At 44.6% G+C, this 19,966-nt stretch overlaps 1 protein-coding gene across 1 annotated transcript in view; it reads right to left on the bottom strand.

The window, feature by feature from the left end:
• The window catches only part of KIF17 (kinesin family member 17), a 1,182,720-nt gene that overhangs the window by 139,904 nt on the left and 1,022,850 nt on the right, over positions 1–19,966 (bottom strand). Inside the window, exon 11 of the mRNA XM_044063178.1 lies at positions 17,295–17,553. Coding sequence (XP_043919113.1) covers positions 17,295–17,553 — 259 coding nt within the window. The remainder of the gene's footprint in view (positions 1–17,294; positions 17,554–19,966) is intronic.

Below are 19,966 nucleotides of genomic sequence, written 5' to 3'. Positions count from 1 at the left end.
ACCATCCTGGCTGGGGCTTTGGATCTCGAGATCAGAGCTTGAACTTGGCCCTGTAAAGTTTGGATCCTTTCGACAGGAAGAAAGACGCGCATCAATCTTGAGTCTATCTCTGCTCCTATAAACTTTATGCGTTGAGAGGGCAGCAAGACAGACTTTGACCAATTGAATGTAATCCCAGGAAACACCCAGGAGATGGTGGCTTTGAGGTTGTCCATTAGTAGATGCCTGGTGGTGGCAGTCAGGAGCCAGTCGTCGAGATAGGGAAACACTTGGAATCCAAGACTTCTCAGGTGAGCCGTCACTACTGCCAAACACTTGGTGAACACCCTGGGGCTGTGGTGAGACCAAAGGGCAGCGCAAAATTGGTAATGACTGACTCCCAGGCTGAAGCGCAGATACCTTCTGGACGCCTGATGTATCGGTATGTGATAATAGGCGTCCTTGAGGTCTATGGAGCACATCCAAACATCCTTCTCCAATAATGGGAGAATGGATTGTAACGTGACCATTGAATTTGGATTTCGTGACGGATTGGTTCAGTCTGCTGAGATCAATATTGGTCTCAGGTCCCCTGTCTTTTGGCACTAAAAGAACCTGGAGTAATTTCCTGATCCGATCTGGTCTGTGGGGACGGTTGGATGACTCCTTTTTCTAGCAGCTTTAAAGCTTCTGCGGCTGCTATTTCCCTTTGACTGGGTGGTGGGTCCGGGATTCTCTTGGACGGTGGGGGTGAGCATGTGAATGGGATGGTGTAACCTCCGGCAATGATCCGAAGCACCCATCTGTCCTGAGTGATTGACTCCCAGGCTTTTAGGTGCTTGGCAAAACGACACCCGACTGGCTCCGGAGCAGCGCAGCCGGGCAATCCCTCATGACGTGTGGGAGGCTGAAGAGCCACGAAAGGACTCGCGGTCTCCAGAATTGCGGGGCCCTCTGCCGCCTCTGGGACGGCGTCTCCCTGAAAAATTTCCCGTCCTCTGCCTCTGGACGGGAATCTTCCTGCTGTTGGGAGAAAAACTTGCGAGATTTTGAACCACATTTTCCCCTCCTTTAGCCTTGGGGTAAGGCCGAAGGGAGTGGAATAACGGGCACCTACGGCAGATAAAGTTTTTCCTCTTGCTCACAGCGGTAAGGGTGTCTTTCACCTTGGGTCCAAACAATGAGGACCCATCAAAGGGAGCGTCGGCGAAGGAAGACTTGAAGGCCTCCAAACTGACACAAGCGAGCCAGGCTTGTCTCGTAGAGCCACGCCTGTGCCTGCCGCTCTACCTGCCTTCGCCGCATAGGAAATGAGCCTCATGGACGAGTTAGAAATTGACGTGGATAGCCAACTGAGAGCTAACCGACTGGGCTAGCTGCTCAGGTAGGTTACCGAGAGGAATCTGACAACTCCTTAACCAGATCCCTCTGAAGCCTGGTAAAATGTGCCAAATAATTCAGAGACCTTAAGGTAAAGGCCGCTGAAGTCAGGGTGCGCTTCCGTGCCTGTCCATACTCCTAGACTCCTTATTAGGAGGATGGACTGGACGTTGAAGCCTCTGCCACGTCCTGCTGTGTAGCAGATGCCACCACCATGGCATCTACAGCCACGCCTTTAGTAAGGAACTCCTTCTCGGGGGGAGCAGACAAAAATTTATTTGGAGAAGGGACTGGTTCCACGGTATCTGGATGTTCCCACACCCTTCGACAAACTAAATCCAGAAGCTCGTCGAAGGGCGGAGACACCCAGGAGGCGGAGGGCTGAGCTCCAAAGGCCTTGAGGAGCACTGACTCGTCCGCAGAGGGGTTTGGATATCCAGCCGCCTCGTTGTTTGAGGATCTCTAAGATGTCTGCAAATGAGACATCATCCGAGGGCGACTTGGGGACCCTCTGCATCATCCATATCAGTGTCCGATGTAATAGACTCGGGGAGTCCACGTGCTTCCTCTTGCACGATCTCTTCCTTGGGGTTCCTCTGAAGACAACTCCGAAGAACCCTCAGGAGGAGGGAACCCCACTGGGGTAACCTCAGGCCTCGGGCTCCGCTGGCTACGGACAGGGAACTGCAAAGACCCAGTCTCCACGCCCAGGAAGGTGCGGTAAAGCCGGAGAGATGGCGAAGAGGACTTGGCCAAGGCACTCCTCATGGCCCTGAAAGCCGGACCCCAGAATCCTGGGAGTGTCCGGTCTCGAGCCGTGATAGGCGGAAGTCCCGCAGCTGAAGCACCGAGGGAGGCTCGGAACCAAAGCATAGGTCCCAAACATCACCCCGGGTCCAGCCGAAGAAGTCCGTACCAAACTCGGACCCGAGGTCGGGTTGGAGTAAGGGTCGGAGCCGACCCTGAGATCTCCACCGGCTCCAACAGCACCTGCTCCGGCCGGGCGAAGCAGTCGGAGGAGGAATGGCAATGGGGTGGGCCAAGGTCATCGGCTCCGAAGCCAACTGGGTCGGAACCGAAACAAATTTTTGGAAGACTGGGGACTGGAACAGTCTTTGGAGCACCCTGTCTATATCAGAATCCGACATTCTCGACCGAGAGGAAACAGAACGGGTTCGAGAAGGCCTCTCCATCGGCCCCAAAGGGCTAGGGGACCGGCTCGAGGCGACTCGATGAGTATCGGCGCCGAGGAATACTCACAGCAGATTCCATCGGTGCGAGGTAGACTTGGCCGAGGAGGAAGTGTCTGGCGGCGACCCTTGTCGGCTCCGAGCAGTGGAGCCGGCGAAGGTGACCCGCCTCTCGATGCCCCAGCCATCGGCTCGATGCCAGAGGAGTCGATACTGGTGGCATCGAGGCAGACCGTTCGACCTCGGCTCGAAGTCTTTGGAGCCGACGGAGAGGCCTGCCTAAGTCTCTTGGCAGTCGGATCCGGCCGGACTGGTCGAACCGAAGCCCTTTTCTTTGGCGGGCGGAGAGGATGCCAAGGCTTCTTCAAAGGAGGTTTAATTAACCCTTAAGAATTAATTTATTTTTCCTCTCCTGGAGGACCCTTGAGGAAAAAGCGTGACATACGCTGCATGACTCCTGCAAGTGTTTTGCACCTAAACAATACACACAGAGCGAATGATCGTCTGTGATAGACATTTTGAAACCACATTTTAAACATTTTTTAAAGCCGAAGGCCTAGGAGTCTGAGACATTATAATAAACAATTCCAATAACTTGACAGGAAAAAATACAAGTACTGATTTACTGATGACAACCTAAACAAATAGGCTTACAGTTATAGCTTAAATGACAGGGAACTCTGAAACCCTGTAAAGTTTAGAAGGGTTGACTGACTTTTTAAAGCCGAAGGCGGAAGGCCCTAGATGAAGGAGGGGGCCGAAATCAACTCAACCCAATCACACAACAAGTTTTCACAATCCAAACACACACAATAAAAGCGTTAGCCGTTAAAACAGCTTTTGAGACAAAAAACAGCAAAAAACTGACAGAAAAAGTTAGTTAAAATAACTACTCAGCCCAGCCAGCTCGAGACCACGTCTTCGCAGGGAAGCGCAAAGCGAGATCTGGGGACTGGTAGTGGTGCATCCTGGGATATAGTAAGCTCAGCCAATAAGAGACTTCGCTCTTTGGCATAAGCGTGCCAGTCGGAGCAGGATCGGCTCCGAACCCATCATTCAGAATGTAGGCGAGATAGGATCACATAACATCTATGTGTTTTATTACCTTGTATATGTTTTGCTAAAGCACTTTGTTCATTCCCTTTCTTTATATCGTAAAGGTGACTGTAACCCTATCTCTTAACCTTCTTTTAGTTAGGCCTACATAAAATGCCTCACATTCTTCGCAAGTTGCTAAGTATATGAGGTTAGTACTATCACAGTTGGAGTAACTACTTGTTGTAAAAGTATATAAGCCATCAGGATGTTTAAATGTTTGTTTTTTAGAAATATATGGACACATGTGGCAATGGCCACAGGGGTAAGTTCCATTTTGAGTATACTTGACTTTATTATATACATTACTTTTTTCTATACATAATAATTGCTTTAAGTTATCACAATTCCTATAACTAAATCTAGGATATTCACCAACAGTTGTTCTTGTAAAAGAATCCATGACAAGTACATTCCAATTTCTGTTGATTATCTTTTTTAATGAGATAATATCACTTGTATATTTCGTTGTGAATGATAATTTATCTGTGAACTTTTCCTGCCTAGATTTTCCTATATGAAAAACTTGCTTATGACAATAATGTTCATTTCTTTTCTCTGATAATGTATTACCTATTATTTGCTGTTTACATCTTTCAATTACTTTATTATTATAACCCCTTTCCCTAAAAAATAATTCTAATTTTTCTATTTCTGATAGGAAGGTGTCCGTTTCTTGACAAATTCTAGCTATTCTACTAAATTGGCTTTTAACTATTCCAGGGAATGTGTGCCTTGGATGCATACTTTCATACCTCAATAAAGTGTTTCTACAAGTGGGTTTTCTATAAAGGGATGTACTAATAATTCCTTTGTCATTAAATTTCAAGGATAAATCTAAAAAATGAACCTGATCTTGTGAAGCCTCCACTGTGAACCTCAAAAAAGGACTAGTAGTCTCTATGTCATTAAAAAATTTTTTAAAGTCAGTGCTGTTTCCTTCCCATATAATAAGGACGTCGTCCACAAATCTCCTGTAAAGTTTAACATTCTTATATTGAGTATGTTTAAACAAAAAATTCAGTTCCCATTGGTAAACTACAAGATTTGCGTAGGTATTTGCACAGGGGGTGCCCATGGCAACCCCCCATTTTTGCAAATAATTTTTGTTTTTAAACATAAATATATTGTTATTAAGTATCAATTCCAACAAATGATTTATTAAAATTTGTCTACTGTTACTGTAGTTGGAATATTGTACCAATATCTCTCTTATGGCTTGAAGTCCTAATTCATTCGGAATACACGTAAATAAATTTTTTACATCCATAGTTACTAATAAATATTCTGATATATCTTTCTCTAGTCTAAAGTCTTTAAGATATTGTAACAATTGATAGGAATCTTTAAGAATACTTGGAATCTCATTAACTATGGGCCTTAAGAGATGTTCTACAAATGAAGAGATGGTGGAAGTACTCCATCTTTCACCAGATACAATAGGTCTCATGGGTACTGGGAAGGTATCTTTGTGTATCTTAGGTAGGCCCTTAATGATAGGGATAGTAGGGAACTCAATTAGAAAGTATTCATAAACTTCACAAAGTTGATTAAAACCCTTGTTATGGTTAGTAATGACCTCTATCTATGGCTACTAACTCTATGTCCCTGGACCACCCTCTTCTCTCAGTTGATTAAAACCTTATTCATAGGTTCATAGGTAGGTACTAGGCTATCGGCCCAAGGGCCTATGTAAGCCTAGCCAACAAGGTCCCCTGGCTTACGCCACCCAAGAAAGTTATTTTCCTGTGCCACTGTCGAGCACAGACACAGAAGTGATCCCCGGGGTGTATTTCCTATTTCCCATCCACTCATCAAGATTTTTCTTGAAGAGCGCTAATGAAGAACTTTGCTTGACATAGATGGGTAGCCTGTTCCAGAGTATGGGAAGTTTCTGGGACAAGAATCTATCCCTCCAGCATGTCCTGTTTATTGTGGTGACAAGGTTTAGGTCCCTAGAGCGTGTAGCTCGGAGGTATTGGGATTTCTTTGGGTGTAGCATGTCCAACAGCTCTGGGTTTGACATAGCATTATATGTTAGGAAGAGATCACCTCGGAGTAGGAGATATGCTACAGAGTAAAGCTGGAGTTTTTTGAGGCGGTCAGTGTAGGGCATTTGTTTGAGACCAGTAATCCTCTTTGTGTGGTACTTCTGTGGCCTTTCCAGCTGCTGCAGATGTTTTGTGAGGTACATTCCAAAAGGGGCATTGTACTCTATAATGGGTCTAATGAGTGTCGAGTAGAGGGGAACAATGAGCTCTTTTTTCCTGGATGAGAACCCTTTTATGATGAGGTGTGCCATGTAGAAGGTTACAGTTAGTAATGACCTCTATCTATGTCTCCTAATGCTATGTCCCTGGACAACCCTCTTCTCTCTGTTGATTAAAACCCTTGTTATGGTTAGTAATGACCTCTATCTATGTATCCTAATGCTATGTCCCTGGACCACCCTCTTCTCTCTGTTGATTAAAACCGTTGTTATGATTAGTAATGACCTCTATCTATGTCTCCTAATGCTATGTTCCTGGACCACCCTTTTCTCTCTGTTGATTAAAACCCTTGTTATGGTTAGTAATAAGAAGTTATGTACCTACCATAACGTTCCATGTTAGTTGTCTTCTCTCGCCTTCTTTCTTGCTTGATGGGTTCAGAGCCGATCCCTCGGCTCCGACTCAGCACTTGCTAAGCTCGAGAGTCACTTTTACCAGCTCGAGGCAGCCCCATATCCCATGATGCAAGGCGGTAAGTACCCAGATCTCGTTTGATGACAAAGGGCAATAGCACCAAGCATAAAACACTTCCCAAAGGAAGAAAGAAAACTTACAGGATGGAAGAAGGACCAGGTCTGAATGGTCTTCAGCATAATAATTTCTTATAACAAGGTCTGTCCAGGCCTGGGGAAGGAGGAGGTCAAGAAAGAAGGCGAGAAGACAACTAACATGGAACGTTATGGTAGGTACATAACTTCTTAATGTTAAGTTGTCAATCTCGCCTTCATTCTTGCTTGATGGGACCACGTCCCTAGCACCTCTATCCTGGGTGGCTCAATGGAACAGACTCTTGAGGACTGTAGAGCCAAAACTGGCTCTGTCCCTGGAGGCCAAGTCCAATTTGTAATGGGAAACAAAAGTGTGAGGAGTGGCCCAAGTGGCGCTGCACAAATAGTGTCTAAAGGAAGTCTAGCTTGAAAGGCTGTAGAAGTAGCTAAGCTCCTAGTTGAATGTGCTTTAGGTTTTGAGCACAGCTGTTTTCCCCTGAGCAGATAAATTTCAGAGATGACCGAAGAAAGCCATCTGGACAAGGTCACTTTAGAAACAGGAAGGCCTTTTTTATTATCCGCATAGGAAACAAAAAGTTGATCAGATTTTCTAAATTTTTTTGTTCTGTCCAAATAATATCTAAGTTGACGGTGGACATCAAGATAATGTAGTTTTTTTTCAGCTCTGTCTGAATAGTTTGGGAAAAATACAGGAGATCAATGGATTGATTCAAATTGGTCTTTGAAGCGACCTTAGGCAAAAAGGTCGGATTAGTTCTCAAAGATACTCTGTCTTTGTGAAAAACCAAATAGGGGGGGTCGAACCGATAGAGCATGAAGTTCAGACACCCTCCTGGCGATGTAATAGCCACTAGGAATAAAGTTTTCCAAGAAAGAAATTCCAGGAACAAGAAACAGCTGGCTCGAAGGGGGAAGAATCAAGGATGTCAGCACTAAATTTAGATCCCACTGAGGAGGAGGATTCCTGATTGGAGGCTTTAGTAGGAAAATTCCTTTCAAGAAGGCCCTGCAGAGCCTATGGGACATAATATTATGATCTGCACCCGACATGAAAGTTGGAGATAGCAGCCAATTGAACTCTGACTGTGGAAGAAGAGGAGCCTGCATGAAAAATCTCTGCTAAGAAGTCCAGGACTGCCTGAACAGGGGCAGTGAAAGGATCAATATTCTTGGCCTTAGCCCAATAAGAGAAACGTTTCCATTTGCTTGTATAAATCCTCCTGGTAGAGGATTTTAACGGTTACTATGATGTTTCTAACAGGGTTAGAGATCAAAGGAAGCCTGGCTAAGGAAGGAAGTGGAGCAACCATGCTGTGAGGTTGAGAGAAGGGATAGACCGGTGCAGCTGACCCGATTGGTGAATCAGAAGATCTGGCACTGGGTCCAGATGCCACGGCTGCACCAAAAGGTGATGATGGAGGAACGGGAACCAAACTTGTCGAGGCCAGTAAGGGGCAATGAGAATCAATTTGGCTCTCAAAACGGTAGCTTTCTGGATAACTTGAGGGATCAGAGGAAATGGAGGGAAGGCATAAAGAAGTCCCTGGGGCCAATCCTGGGTCAGAGTGTCTCTGGGGGAATGGCCTGGTAGAGGGAAGAGACAGAAGAAGTCTGGGCATTTGCTGTTTTGGGGAGTAGCAAAAAGATCGCAACATGGCGACCCCATTCCAGAAATATCTCTTCCGCTATAGATTGCTTGAGAGACCACTCGTGAGGCATGAGAATAGCTCTGCTCAATCTGTCCGCTACAATGTTGGTTTTCCCAGGGATATGCGTTGCTACCAGAAACCGATGAGAGGAGATCGCCCATTGCCATAGTCTGAGCGCTTCTCGACACAAGGGGTAGGACTTGGTTCCGCCCTGTTTGTTGATATACCAAACTACAGACATGTTGTCTGTGTGGACTGCAATTGTCCCTAAGGGAAGAAAGTCGTTGAGGGCTTGCAACGTTAAAAGCACTGCTCTCATCTCCAGGACATTTATGTGCAGATGGTACTCTAACGGCTGCCACGTCCCATGAACCATCCTGCCCTGATAATGACCCCCACCCGATCAGGGAGGCATCCGTGGTGACAGTGGCTATCGGGCATGGGGATACAAAGTACCTCCCTTGGTGAACCTGAGGAGATGTGATCCACCAAGCAAGATGATCTTTGCAAGCCTGTGTCACCAGAATCTGGTGACGCATTGGAAGTTGTTGGTACGACCACTGTGTGAACAGCATCCACTGAAGAAGGCGCATGTAGAAACGAGCCAGGGAAGAAGAGTAATGGCCGCAGCCATGAGGCCTAATACCTTTAGAACCATTCTGGCCTGTACTTTCTTGTTGGCCAGAATGATCCTGACATGACTCTGAATGTCTGAAACTCTTTGATCTGTAAGGGTAGCTGACATCCGAACAGTGTTTAAGTTTGCGCCTATGAAAGTAATAGACTGGCAGGGCGATAAGGATGACTTTTGAAGTTGATCGAGATGCCCAAATGAGAACAAAGACTTATTGTGTAATCCCTGGCTTGAATAAGCTGATGCCTGGTGGTGGCTGACAGGAGCCAGTCGTCGAGATACGGAAACACCTGGAATCCTTGACGCCTCAGGTGAGCCGTGACCACTGCCATGCATTTGGTGAACACTCTGGGGGCTGTAGTGAGACCAAAGGGCAGGGCTCTGAACTGGAAATGACTGGACCCCAGCCAGCGGAGAAATCTCCTGGAGCGTCTGTGAATTTTGATGTGATAGTACGCATCCTGAAGATCTATTGAGCACATCCAGTTGTCCTTCTGTAAGAAGGGCAGAATTGACTGAAGAGTGACCATTCAGAATCTTGTCTTCCTCACAGACTTGTTGAGTCTGCTGAGATCCAATATTGGTCTCCAGTCTCCCGTCTTTTTGGGGACCAAAAAGAACCTTGAGTAGATTCCGGGCTCTGAATGGTCTGTTGTAACTGGCTGAATGGCTCTTTTGCAGTAGTTTTGAGACTTCTAACTCTGCAATTTCCCTTAGACCGGGTGGTACATCTGGAAGGGAATTTGAGGGAAAGGACTTTCCTCGAAAGGAATTATGTAACCCTTGGATATGATCGACTGTACCCATCTGTCTTGAGTGAGGGAATGCCAGGCTTCTGGGTACAGTGATAATCTTCCCCCGACTGCCTCCAAGGAGGGACAGCCGGGCAACATCTCAGGGATGCTGAAAGGGCTTGTCAGAGAGGCTCTCTGTTTCCCTGGTTTTGGACCCCTCTGCCTCTAGAGCGTCTGTTGTTGTTACCCCTCTGCCTCTAGGGGTAAACTGACCACGTGAATCCTGCATGACTCCTTGGGATTTTGGAACCACATTTTGCCACCTTTCTGTCCTTTGGGGTAAGGTCTAGAAGGGGTGGAAAAACAGACTCCTACAGCAGAAAGAGTCTTGCCGTCCTGCTCACACCTGGTCAAAGTTTCCTTCACCTGAGGGCCAAACAAAGCTGACCCATCAAAGGGAGAATTTGTGAAGGACGCCTTAAAGGGATCTGCAAAGTCACATAGCCGCATCCAGGCTTGGCGTCTAAGAGCCACACCTGTACCTGCGGCCCTACTCGCTCCATCAGCAGCATATGATATTAGCCGCATGGAGGAGTTTGCAATGGAATTAAGGGTTCCTAGCTGCGAAGCAATTTTTTTCTTGAGCCCCTGCAGCTGTAGGATCCTGTACTACTTCACCCAGCTCCTTAAGGATATCCCTCTGGAGTCTGGTGAAGTGACATAGGTAATTCAGCGAGCATAGCAAAGGTCGCTGAGGAAAACATCCGCCACCGTACCTATCCATGGTCCTAGAGTCCTTATTAGGAGGATGGACAGTGCGGAAGGATCTACAAGTTCCTTCTTGGTGGCAGCAGCCACCACCATGGCATCAGCGGGACACCCTTAGTGAGGAATTGCTTGTCACACGGGCAGTGATAAATTTTGAAGGCCTCCTAGGGACTGGCTCTACAGAGTCAGGAGCAGCCCACGCCTTCGGGCAATAACCTGCATAAGGGGTCGAAGGCGGAGACACCCAGGAGGTGGAGGGCCGAGATCCAAACGCCTCTAGGTATACTGACTCATCCTCAGAGGGATTATTGGTGGGCCAGTTTCCCTCTGTCTAAGGAGTTCTAGGATGTCTGAGAAGGAGACATCCTCAGAGGGGATCTTGGGGATCCCTCTGACTCATCAAAGTCAGTATCTGAAGTGATAGACTCGGGAGTCTACGTGTTTCCTCTTACAAGTCCTCTTCCTAGGAGGATCTCCCGAAACATCAGGAGAATCCTCGGAAGAGGGGGAAATTCCCAATGGGGAAACCTGAGGCGGAGGATCTCTGGGTCCTGTAGCAAGAGAAGTGGCAGAGATGTCAACAGGCACTATAGAGGGAGGAGCTAAGGGAACAGACTGCTGGCTGATACCAGTGGCCAGCACACTCTTCATCACCTCGAATGCTCCCCTCCCAGGCAGGTCCGAGAGAACCCGTTCAAGAGCTAGGAACTCCAGGGACCACCCAAAGGGAAGTCTCCGAGGCAGATGTCGGAGCCGAGCTCACCAAGGCCGAGGATCCAAGGGAAGAGCGGGTTCGGACAAGGGTCCGATGCCACTCACCCCTCAGAGGAGACCATGGAAGCCCGGCCACGAATCCCTCTAAGGAAGGTCTCAAGAGGAGATAAGAGTAGAGGCTGAAGGGACAGAAGGGGTATCCGTCCCCAGCCGTAGCAGTAACCATTCCCAAAGACTCCAACTCCAAGCTCTGGGGTAGAGTTGAAGGAGGAACTGTAACGGGGTGTGGACCAATAGTCGTCTGTTGAGACGGACTATGTAACATTTGGGCCAGTGCCTGTGACTTAAGTAATCTACTGACCACTCTCTAAGTCATGGTCCGAAAGCCTGGATGACCTTGAAGATCGGCTCCGATGGCTCCGTTGCGAGAGGAGAGGTGAAGCCGGGGCCGAAAGTATCGGCTCCAAGGAAGGAGACCTCGACCTCTTCCTCGAAGGAGCCATCGGAACCGATGAAACTATTGAACCTGTCTGAGCCGACAACCTCGGAGCCGACAGGTAGCCTCGATGCATCGGCTCCAGCGGAGCCGATACAGCCAAAGTAACGGTGTCGGAGCCGATCGGAGCCGACACCGATGCCTGTGCAACATGGTGGTCGAGCGGATCGGAGCCGACACCGAAGTGGACGATGCAGAATCGGCACCGATAGCCATCGGTGCCGAAGGCTGTTAAGCCAGAATCGGCTCCAGCTGGAGCCGATCTCGACTCAGAAGCAGTCGAGCCGAGGCCGCAGGCTTTGACACAGAAGCCTGGGCCTTGGAAGACTTGAGTCTTAGGTGGAGCCGACTTAGCCGGAGAGCCCTCCGGCTTAAGAAGGCCCCTGAGTAATTTGTTTCTTCTTTCCTGCAGGACTCTCTGGCTGAAAGAATGACATATAGCACAGGAGTCCTGCAGGTGAAGAGGCCCCAGGCAATAAAGGCAAGAAGTGTCACCGTCTGTCAGAGACATCTTCTGTCAGCACGAATCACACTTCTTAAACCTGAGACCCTTTCTTTTGACATGGTGTAACACAAGCACACACACACACACCAGTCAAAGAATTTAAATTTAAATATACCAAAAGGTATAACTACAAACACATACACACACCCTAACAGGGGGGGGATGGGTAAAGTCTGACTAAAAAATAATAAGAGACAGACAAATTTCTGTCAGAAACAGTTTAAAACTAAATAAAAACTAACAATAAGGGGTTTTTAAGTTAAAAGGGGCTAAATTAGCGAATTAGTAAATCACTTACCAGGAGCTGGTAAAAGGAGGACCTCATAAGCGAAGCAAACGAGATCTGGGTACTTACCGCCTTGCATCATGGGATATGGGGCTGCCTCGAGCTGGTAAAAGTGACTCTCGAGCTTAGCAAGTGCCGAGTCGGAGCCGAGGGATCGGCTCCGAACCCATCAAGCAAGAATGAAGGCGAGATTGACAACTTAACATTGACCTCTATCTATGTCTTCTAACACTATGTCCCTGGACCACCCTCTTCTCTCTGATTAAAACCCTTGTTACAGTCCTCCTTCATAAACACACCAACTTAGCTAAGCCCATAGTTTTTTGACAAGTCAGAAATTACCACAAACTAAATATACAGGATCCTAACTCCATTCTAAAACAATGTAACTGGGATCCACTTAAAACCCTAAGTTTAGACCAGTCCATTGAATACTTTAATAGCACTTTCATTAATGTCCTAAATTTAGTTGCAACCATTAGGAAAGTTAGAGTTAAGACAAACTACTCACCATGGTAAGTAAGGACACAAGAGTCCTACTGAAGTCTAGAGACAAGGCTTGGAAAATGTGGAAAAGAGAAAACACTAGTCTATCCAAACAAAACTGCCAACAACTCAGAAACCAGGCCAAGACACAAACCAAACTGGATAAACAGAATTATTTCCTTGCTACCCAAAATAATCACTCAAAAGACTCTCAGAAGTTTTGGCATACTATCAACTCATTGTTAAAACCAGGTAAAACCACCACTCCAACTCCCACCTCCACCAACAATACTACAGACATAGCCTCCCAATTTAATCAACACTTTACAGAATCTATCTTGACTTTATCCTCCCAACTATCCAAAAACAAACTTTTAGATATCTCAACAAAATACCCTAACATCCCCTCCTTTACTCTCTCATCTGTTCCTACCTCTACTGTTAAAAAACTCCTCCTAGAATTGAAGCCTACCACACTTGCTGCAGACAATCTTCCTGCTAACATCCTCAAAGTAGCTTCTGAGTCCATTTCTTACCCTGTATCCATCCTTATCAATCACTCCATATAGGAAGCCTACATCCCTCAAATATAGAAAGTTTCACATATTATTCTGCTTCACAAAGGTGGCAATTCCTATAATTTCTCTAATTATCATCCGATTGCGATTCTATCCCCTCTATCTAAACTACTCGAAAAATGCATATACTCTCAAGTAATGAATTTCCTAAACTCATACAATCTTATCTCCTCCACACAACATGGCTTTCGGCAACACCATAGCACAGCAACTGCTCTTCTCTCTTTTACTAACCTGGTAAACCAACACAGAAACAACAACAACATTGTAGCTGCTATATTTTTAGACCTCTCGAAAGCATTTGACATGGTCTCACACTCCCTACTTCTAGACACCCTTGCCTCTCTAGCATTTGCCCCTCTAACTATTGCCTGGTTTAAAAAGTATCTGTCAGATAGGCAGCAGTCTGTCCAATGGCAAGGTTTACTATCTCCTCTACTCCCAACAACCATTGGTGCATCACAAGGCTCGATATTAGGTCCTCTTCTTTTCTCGATTTTTACTAACAATCTTCACACCTCCACCCACCCTGCTACACTCATACAGTACGCAGACGATTTGACTCTTATCTGCTCTGCACCCTCACTTACCACATTACAACAACTCACTCAGGATTCCTTTAGTTTAGTGGAAAGTTGGATTACTCAGATCCAACTTATCCTAAATCCCAAAAAGACTAAATTGGCTCTTTTCACCCCCAACAAATCTATTCCTACCTCTCTATCCTTTTCAATCACTTCCATAAATGGTACTATCATCACCCCCTCTGAACACACCAAACTCCTGGGTGTAGAAATTGACAAAAACCTACAGTTTGATGTCCACATTTCACAAACCATCAAAAAAGTCCATAAAAAATTGGGAACACTATACAGACATAAAAACTTTCTCTCAAAAAAAGCGAGTATCTCCCTAGCCCAAACCCATCTATTGCCCACTCTAATGTATGCGGCACCAATCCTTACACATATCAGAAAACATGCTCTTGCTAGACTTGTGACATGTTACAACAAAACTGCGAAGTTCGCTAATAGCTGCACCTTCAGAACCCATCACTGTCAGGCTCTAAAGGACTACAATGGCTAGAATTTCCCCAACTACTCAATTACCATCAACTAATCATTTCCTACAATATTGTTAGACATCCCGATAGAATCCCAGCACTAAGTCACCTACTCACACCCTACAAATCAAATCGTCCCCTTAGCTCCACTGACAAATCACTCCTTTGTATCTCTAAGGCTAACAACACTGCAGGTAAAGCACTATTCTCCCATAATGTAGCTAAATCCTGGAATAACCTTCCCCCTGCTTTATCTTCTGCCACTATTATGCTGTTCAAAAACTCACTTAAATCACACTTAGTGAATTCCTGGCTATGTCCATGCATTACCTAACCTTCACTGTTTCTACCACCCCAGATAGCTTCATATCCAATTATTCCTACTGTAATTTTTCTACAGTATCCGGTATTTTATTTTTCTGCTCAAGTTTCTAATCGTTATACTAGCTCATGCTAAACTTACACTAATTAATTTCTAAAGCAGTCTCTGTCTCTATAGTCAGTTATAATGCTTATCTAGTGTCAATTTCTGTTTCTGTATCGAAAGTTGTATTTTTTATCTAGTGTCTAATTTTGTTTTTTGTATCAAAAGTTGTATTTTTATCTGTTGTTAATTTTTTGCTTCTGTATAGATGATCATATTGTTATCATATTGTACAACTATTTGTTTTTCTGTACTGGATGTGGAGCTTTTCTCCCTGGGCCTCTGCTGTAAATGGATATGTGTCCAGTCGGACTATCCCTGTAAACAAATGTAAAATAAAAATAAATAAATAATGAGCTGTATCTACACTGCTTGCTGATAATCTGATATTCCTTTTGCCTGGAACAAACAATGTTAATACATTTCTTAGTAATGTACGGTGCTGCTTTACACCATTTTCACTTTGTTTTTGGGTTCCTCACTTGTTTTCCTGTACCTCTACATTAACCATCAATGAGCCTTTTCTCATTCTTATTACACAAACAGACACTTACAAGTCTGTTGTAGTTTGGCTCAACACTTGTTTTTCCTTTAAATATCATGCAGAAATCACCACTTCTAAGGTTCTTGCTTAGCTTAAACCAAGAAGTAATTGTACATGGCTTCCTTCTATTGAAGCTAGATGTCGTATTGTTAAAAACATACTCATCTCAATCTTAAATATGCTCCGTAAGTTGTTCATCCTACAACATACCTCTATTTCAGATTATTTTTTTTAAAGTTTGTAGTTTTATCTCACTGTATAAGCCTACAAAACACCATTGTCTCACATTAGAAATATAAATGTCTCCCTGCAGCTTGCAATGTTTCTTCCTAGAATTCCCATTTTTAAGCCTTTAAATTGTAGCTATTGTCCAACTGTGGATGGCAGATTTGAGCTTGGTTCAGACTACTCCCCTTAGATCCTAAAACCTACTTACCACTGCTCTGAAACATCCTTCCTGTGATCTAGTTGTTAGCCAAGGGCCCTTCCTTAAAACTGCACCTGCTGTTTAGAATTGGATCACACCCTCCACCAACATTACAAATATGAACAACAAACAAGAAACATCCCAGAGATATCCCAATTCAAACTAAAATCTCTCATGCATTGTAGAGAGGGTGCCAACAGTAATTTTTCGAGAAAATATAGTTACTTTTATTGCAACTTTATCAGGAAGTATGCAGCTCATTCCTCGAAAATGCAAGTTCAAATCACTGCTGCAGGTCATCACTCGAAGATTGCAAATTCACATCACCACTGCAGCTCATCCCTCGAAGATTGCAAATTCACATCACCACTGCAGCTCATCCCTTGAAGATTGCAAATATACATCACTGCTGCAGCTCAACCCTCGAACATGCAAATTCACATCACCACTGCAGCTCATCCCTTGAAGATTGCAAATATACATCACTGCTGCAGCTCAACCCTCGAACATGCAAATTCACATCACCTCTGCAGCTCAACGCTCGAAGACTGCAAATATACATCACTGCTGCAGCTCAACCCTCGAACATGCAAATTCACATCACCTCTGCAGCTCATCGCTCAAAGACTGCAAGTTCATATCACCGCTGCAACTCATCCCTCGAAAACTGCCAATTCACATCACCTCTGCAGCTCAACGCTCGAAGACTGCAAGTTCACATCACTGCTGCAGCTCGAAGATTGCAAATTCACATCATCGCTGTAGCTCAAACCTCAAAGACTAGAAATTTACATCACCGTTGCAGTTCAACCCTCAAAGACTACAAATTCACATCATCACTGCAGCTCAACCCTAAGACTGCAAATCATATCACCACTGCAGCTCATCCCTTGAAGACTGCAAGTTCACATCACCGCTGCAACTCATTCCTCAAAGACTGCAAATTCACTTCACCGCTGCAGCTCATCCCTCGAAGACTGCAACTTGACATCATCACTGCAGCTCAACCCTTGAAGACTGCAAATTCACATCACTGCTGCACCTCAACCCTTGAAGACTGCAAATTCACATCACCGCTACAGCTCAACCCCTCGAAAACTGAAAATTCACATCATCGCTGCAGCTCATCCCATGAAGACTGCAAATTCACATCACCGCTGCAGCTCAACCCTAAGACTGCAAATCATATCACCACTGCAGCTCATCCTTTGAAGACTGCAAATTCACATCACCGCTGAAGCTCATCTCTCGAAGACTGCAAATTCACATCACCGCTGCAGCTCAACCCTCGAAGACTGCAAATTCACATCACTGCTGCAGCTCATCCTTCGAAGATTGCAAATTAAAATCAACGCTACATTAAGTGTTATATTTTATGTTCCTGACAAACAGAATGCATATTAAACTCTACATCACTATTATGTAGATTTTTGTCTTTCAAGTTTGCTAAAAGCAGTTTGCAAATTTGCTAAAAGCTGTTTACAAAACCAAATATAATAATAATAATAATAATAATAATAATAATAATTATTATTATAACAATGGAATGCCTCATTCACTTACCAGCTGGCAGCATTGTTGTCTGCATCAATATTTCTGGAATCCTCCAAAAGCCACTCTCTTCGTCCCAGGTGGCCTCCCGCTTGATCTTGTCAATGTTGCTGTAATTACATTCACGCCGAATTAGAGGTTGCACCTGCTCCAAAATCTGCTGCAGAAGGAGGTACTCCCGCTCCTGGCGTCGAATTGTTGCAAGGTAATCGATCCTCTCAAACTGAAATTCTGATTGAAGATCGCTGATTTCACACTCTGCTGCTTTCCACTAATTCAACATTAAGACAAGAAAAGGAAGAGAAAATAATACCATAAGGATGTTATGAATAAAGGTTTCTGCTGTCATGGAGTACTTGTTTGATTGCCTAGCGACATCATTTATTTATGTATGCATTTGCTTATTTTACATTTGTTGACCAGGTTTGTCTAGCTGAGCTGATAGCCCTTTTTCAGTGGAGGCCCGGGGAGAAAAGCGCCATATAATTTACATTTAAAACAGTAAAAAAGTATGCAAACAAGAAGACATTAACAATTCTTAAGCTGGAAATATATACATGAGGAATAATAAACATTCTAAGTTGGGAAAAGTAAAATCATTTATTTTTTTTAATTTATTTAACATTTGTTGACCGGGAAAGTCCGACTAGGTTCCACAGAGCCTGTTTTCAGCGGAGGCCCGGGTAGAAATGCTCCAGATGCATGTCTTTGGAATGTGGGAGGAAACCGGAGTACCTGGAGGAAACCCACGCAAACACAGGGAGAACATGCAAACTCCACACAGAAGGCACCCCAGCCGAGAATCGAACCAGAGAACCTCTTGCTGTGAGGCGACAACGTTAACTGCTGCACCACTGTGCCGCCCGAAATAGAAATTATGTGGAGTGATTGAGTTGACATTACATTTGAAATATATGCAGAAGCAGTGTCCAAGTTTATGAGCAAAAATGCAAAGATTGTAGACCATGTGGCTGACTAGCACATTACTTATTTTTATAATTAGAGAGGACAGTTACTGCAACAACAGGACAAAAGGAAGCATTTCAATTTGATTTTAAGCAGTCAGCTTCTGCTAATCAGATATCAAAATTCCTGGTCTTCTATGGTGTTATAGTGTTGACATTGGGTCTTTATTATCTTGCCAAAACACATGTTCCGTGAACATGTCTTCATTGGCAAATAAACAGCAAATGCTGAAATCAATGAAAAGCCACATCAGCGACTTTTTTCACAGCAGAATAAAAGCACCTGGTCATCATTGGGGATTTTCTGTTTTCCCCAATGTAGTGAGATCTCAGAGTTTTTATATTTAATTGGGGGGTGTGGGAGGCGAAGCTCCGCACTTTGTAGGTTTCGAAGGATTTTGTGTGGTGTTTAGTAGGCCAAGTGCTTTTTCCTCTGGAAAAAAGTCGCTGATGTGGCCTTTCGTTGATTCAGGGAACGCAGCAGGTTCAGATGAGGTCACAGCAGATATAATCAAGATGTTAGGTGAGACAGGGGAGAAATAACTCCGGAGGGTATTCTTTGCAGTATGGTGAAAAAAATGTATCCCAGACGACTGGAGAATAAGCATACTAGTGCTAGTGTACAAAAACAAAGAGGACATTCACAACCGTGGGCAGTACAGAGGTATCAAACTCCTGTTGCACTGCATGAAAGTGTTGGAGAGGGTAACTGATAAACAGATATGCAGAGAAGTAGAAAGTAACATGAGAGATGATAATTTCAAATTCAGATCAGGATGCAGCATAACCAACACAACATTTGCAGTGATACAGATAGCAGAGAAGAAGCTAGAGATGATGAAAAAGTCCAAGTGGGCATTCCTAGATTTGGAGAAAGCATATGACAAGGTCCAAAGAAAGCTGATTAGGGCAGCCCTGTGATGGTTCAAAGACCCAGAAACATTGGTAGAATTAGTGCAGGCTATGAACAAAGACCCAATGACACAAGTATGAGCAGTATTTGTTCTCACACAGGGGTTCCAAGTGGGAGTGATTGTGCAACAGGGTTCATCTTTGAGCCCACTACTGTCCATATTGGTTATGATTGCATTAGCAAAGAGGTCAATGGCGACACATCAACGAATCTGCTGTATGCAGATTATGTGACATTACAAACAGACTCTGGACAAGAACTTCAGCAAATGATAAGGGAATGGTACACAAAACTGAAGGCACATGAGATGAAATTGAATACAAATAAGACGGTTATCATGGTAACAAATGGAAAAATCAGAAGTAGCTCAAAATTAAGATAGAACCGAAACCAGTGGAAAGGTTAACAGCTTCAAGTATCCAGGAGAGGTGGCTGAAGAGAATCAAAGTCGTAATGAGGAGATCAAAGTCAGAATCCGAGGGCTGCATCCAGCTGGCACAGAGTGTCATGTGTAGTATACGAAAGAAGAATGCTAAAGAAGATGAAAAATATGGTGTACAAAACAGTGGTGTGACCAGTACTACTGTTCAGTTACAGAAACATGTGCAGTAAAGGCAGAGCAGTTGAGGAAGCTAGAGGTGATGGAGATGAAGTAGGATGGATGGTAGGATGTTCATTGTGGGGCAGATGAAGAAATGAGGACATAAGAGCAGAAGCAAAAGTGGCTTAATTTGCAGAAAAGTTCAAAGAGAACAAACTACAGTGACTTGGGCACATGAACAGGAAAACAGAAGATAATTTAATGA

The sequence above is a fragment of the Protopterus annectens genome, chromosome 2.part1 (genome assembly GCF_019279795.1).
Source record: "Protopterus annectens isolate FY-2018-M chromosome 2.part1, PAN1.0, whole genome shotgun sequence".
Lineage (NCBI taxonomy): Eukaryota > Metazoa > Chordata > Ceratodontiformes > Protopteridae > Protopterus > Protopterus annectens.
The sequence above is the reverse complement of the archived record's forward strand: the minus strand, read 5'-3'. Positions and strand labels throughout refer to the sequence as shown.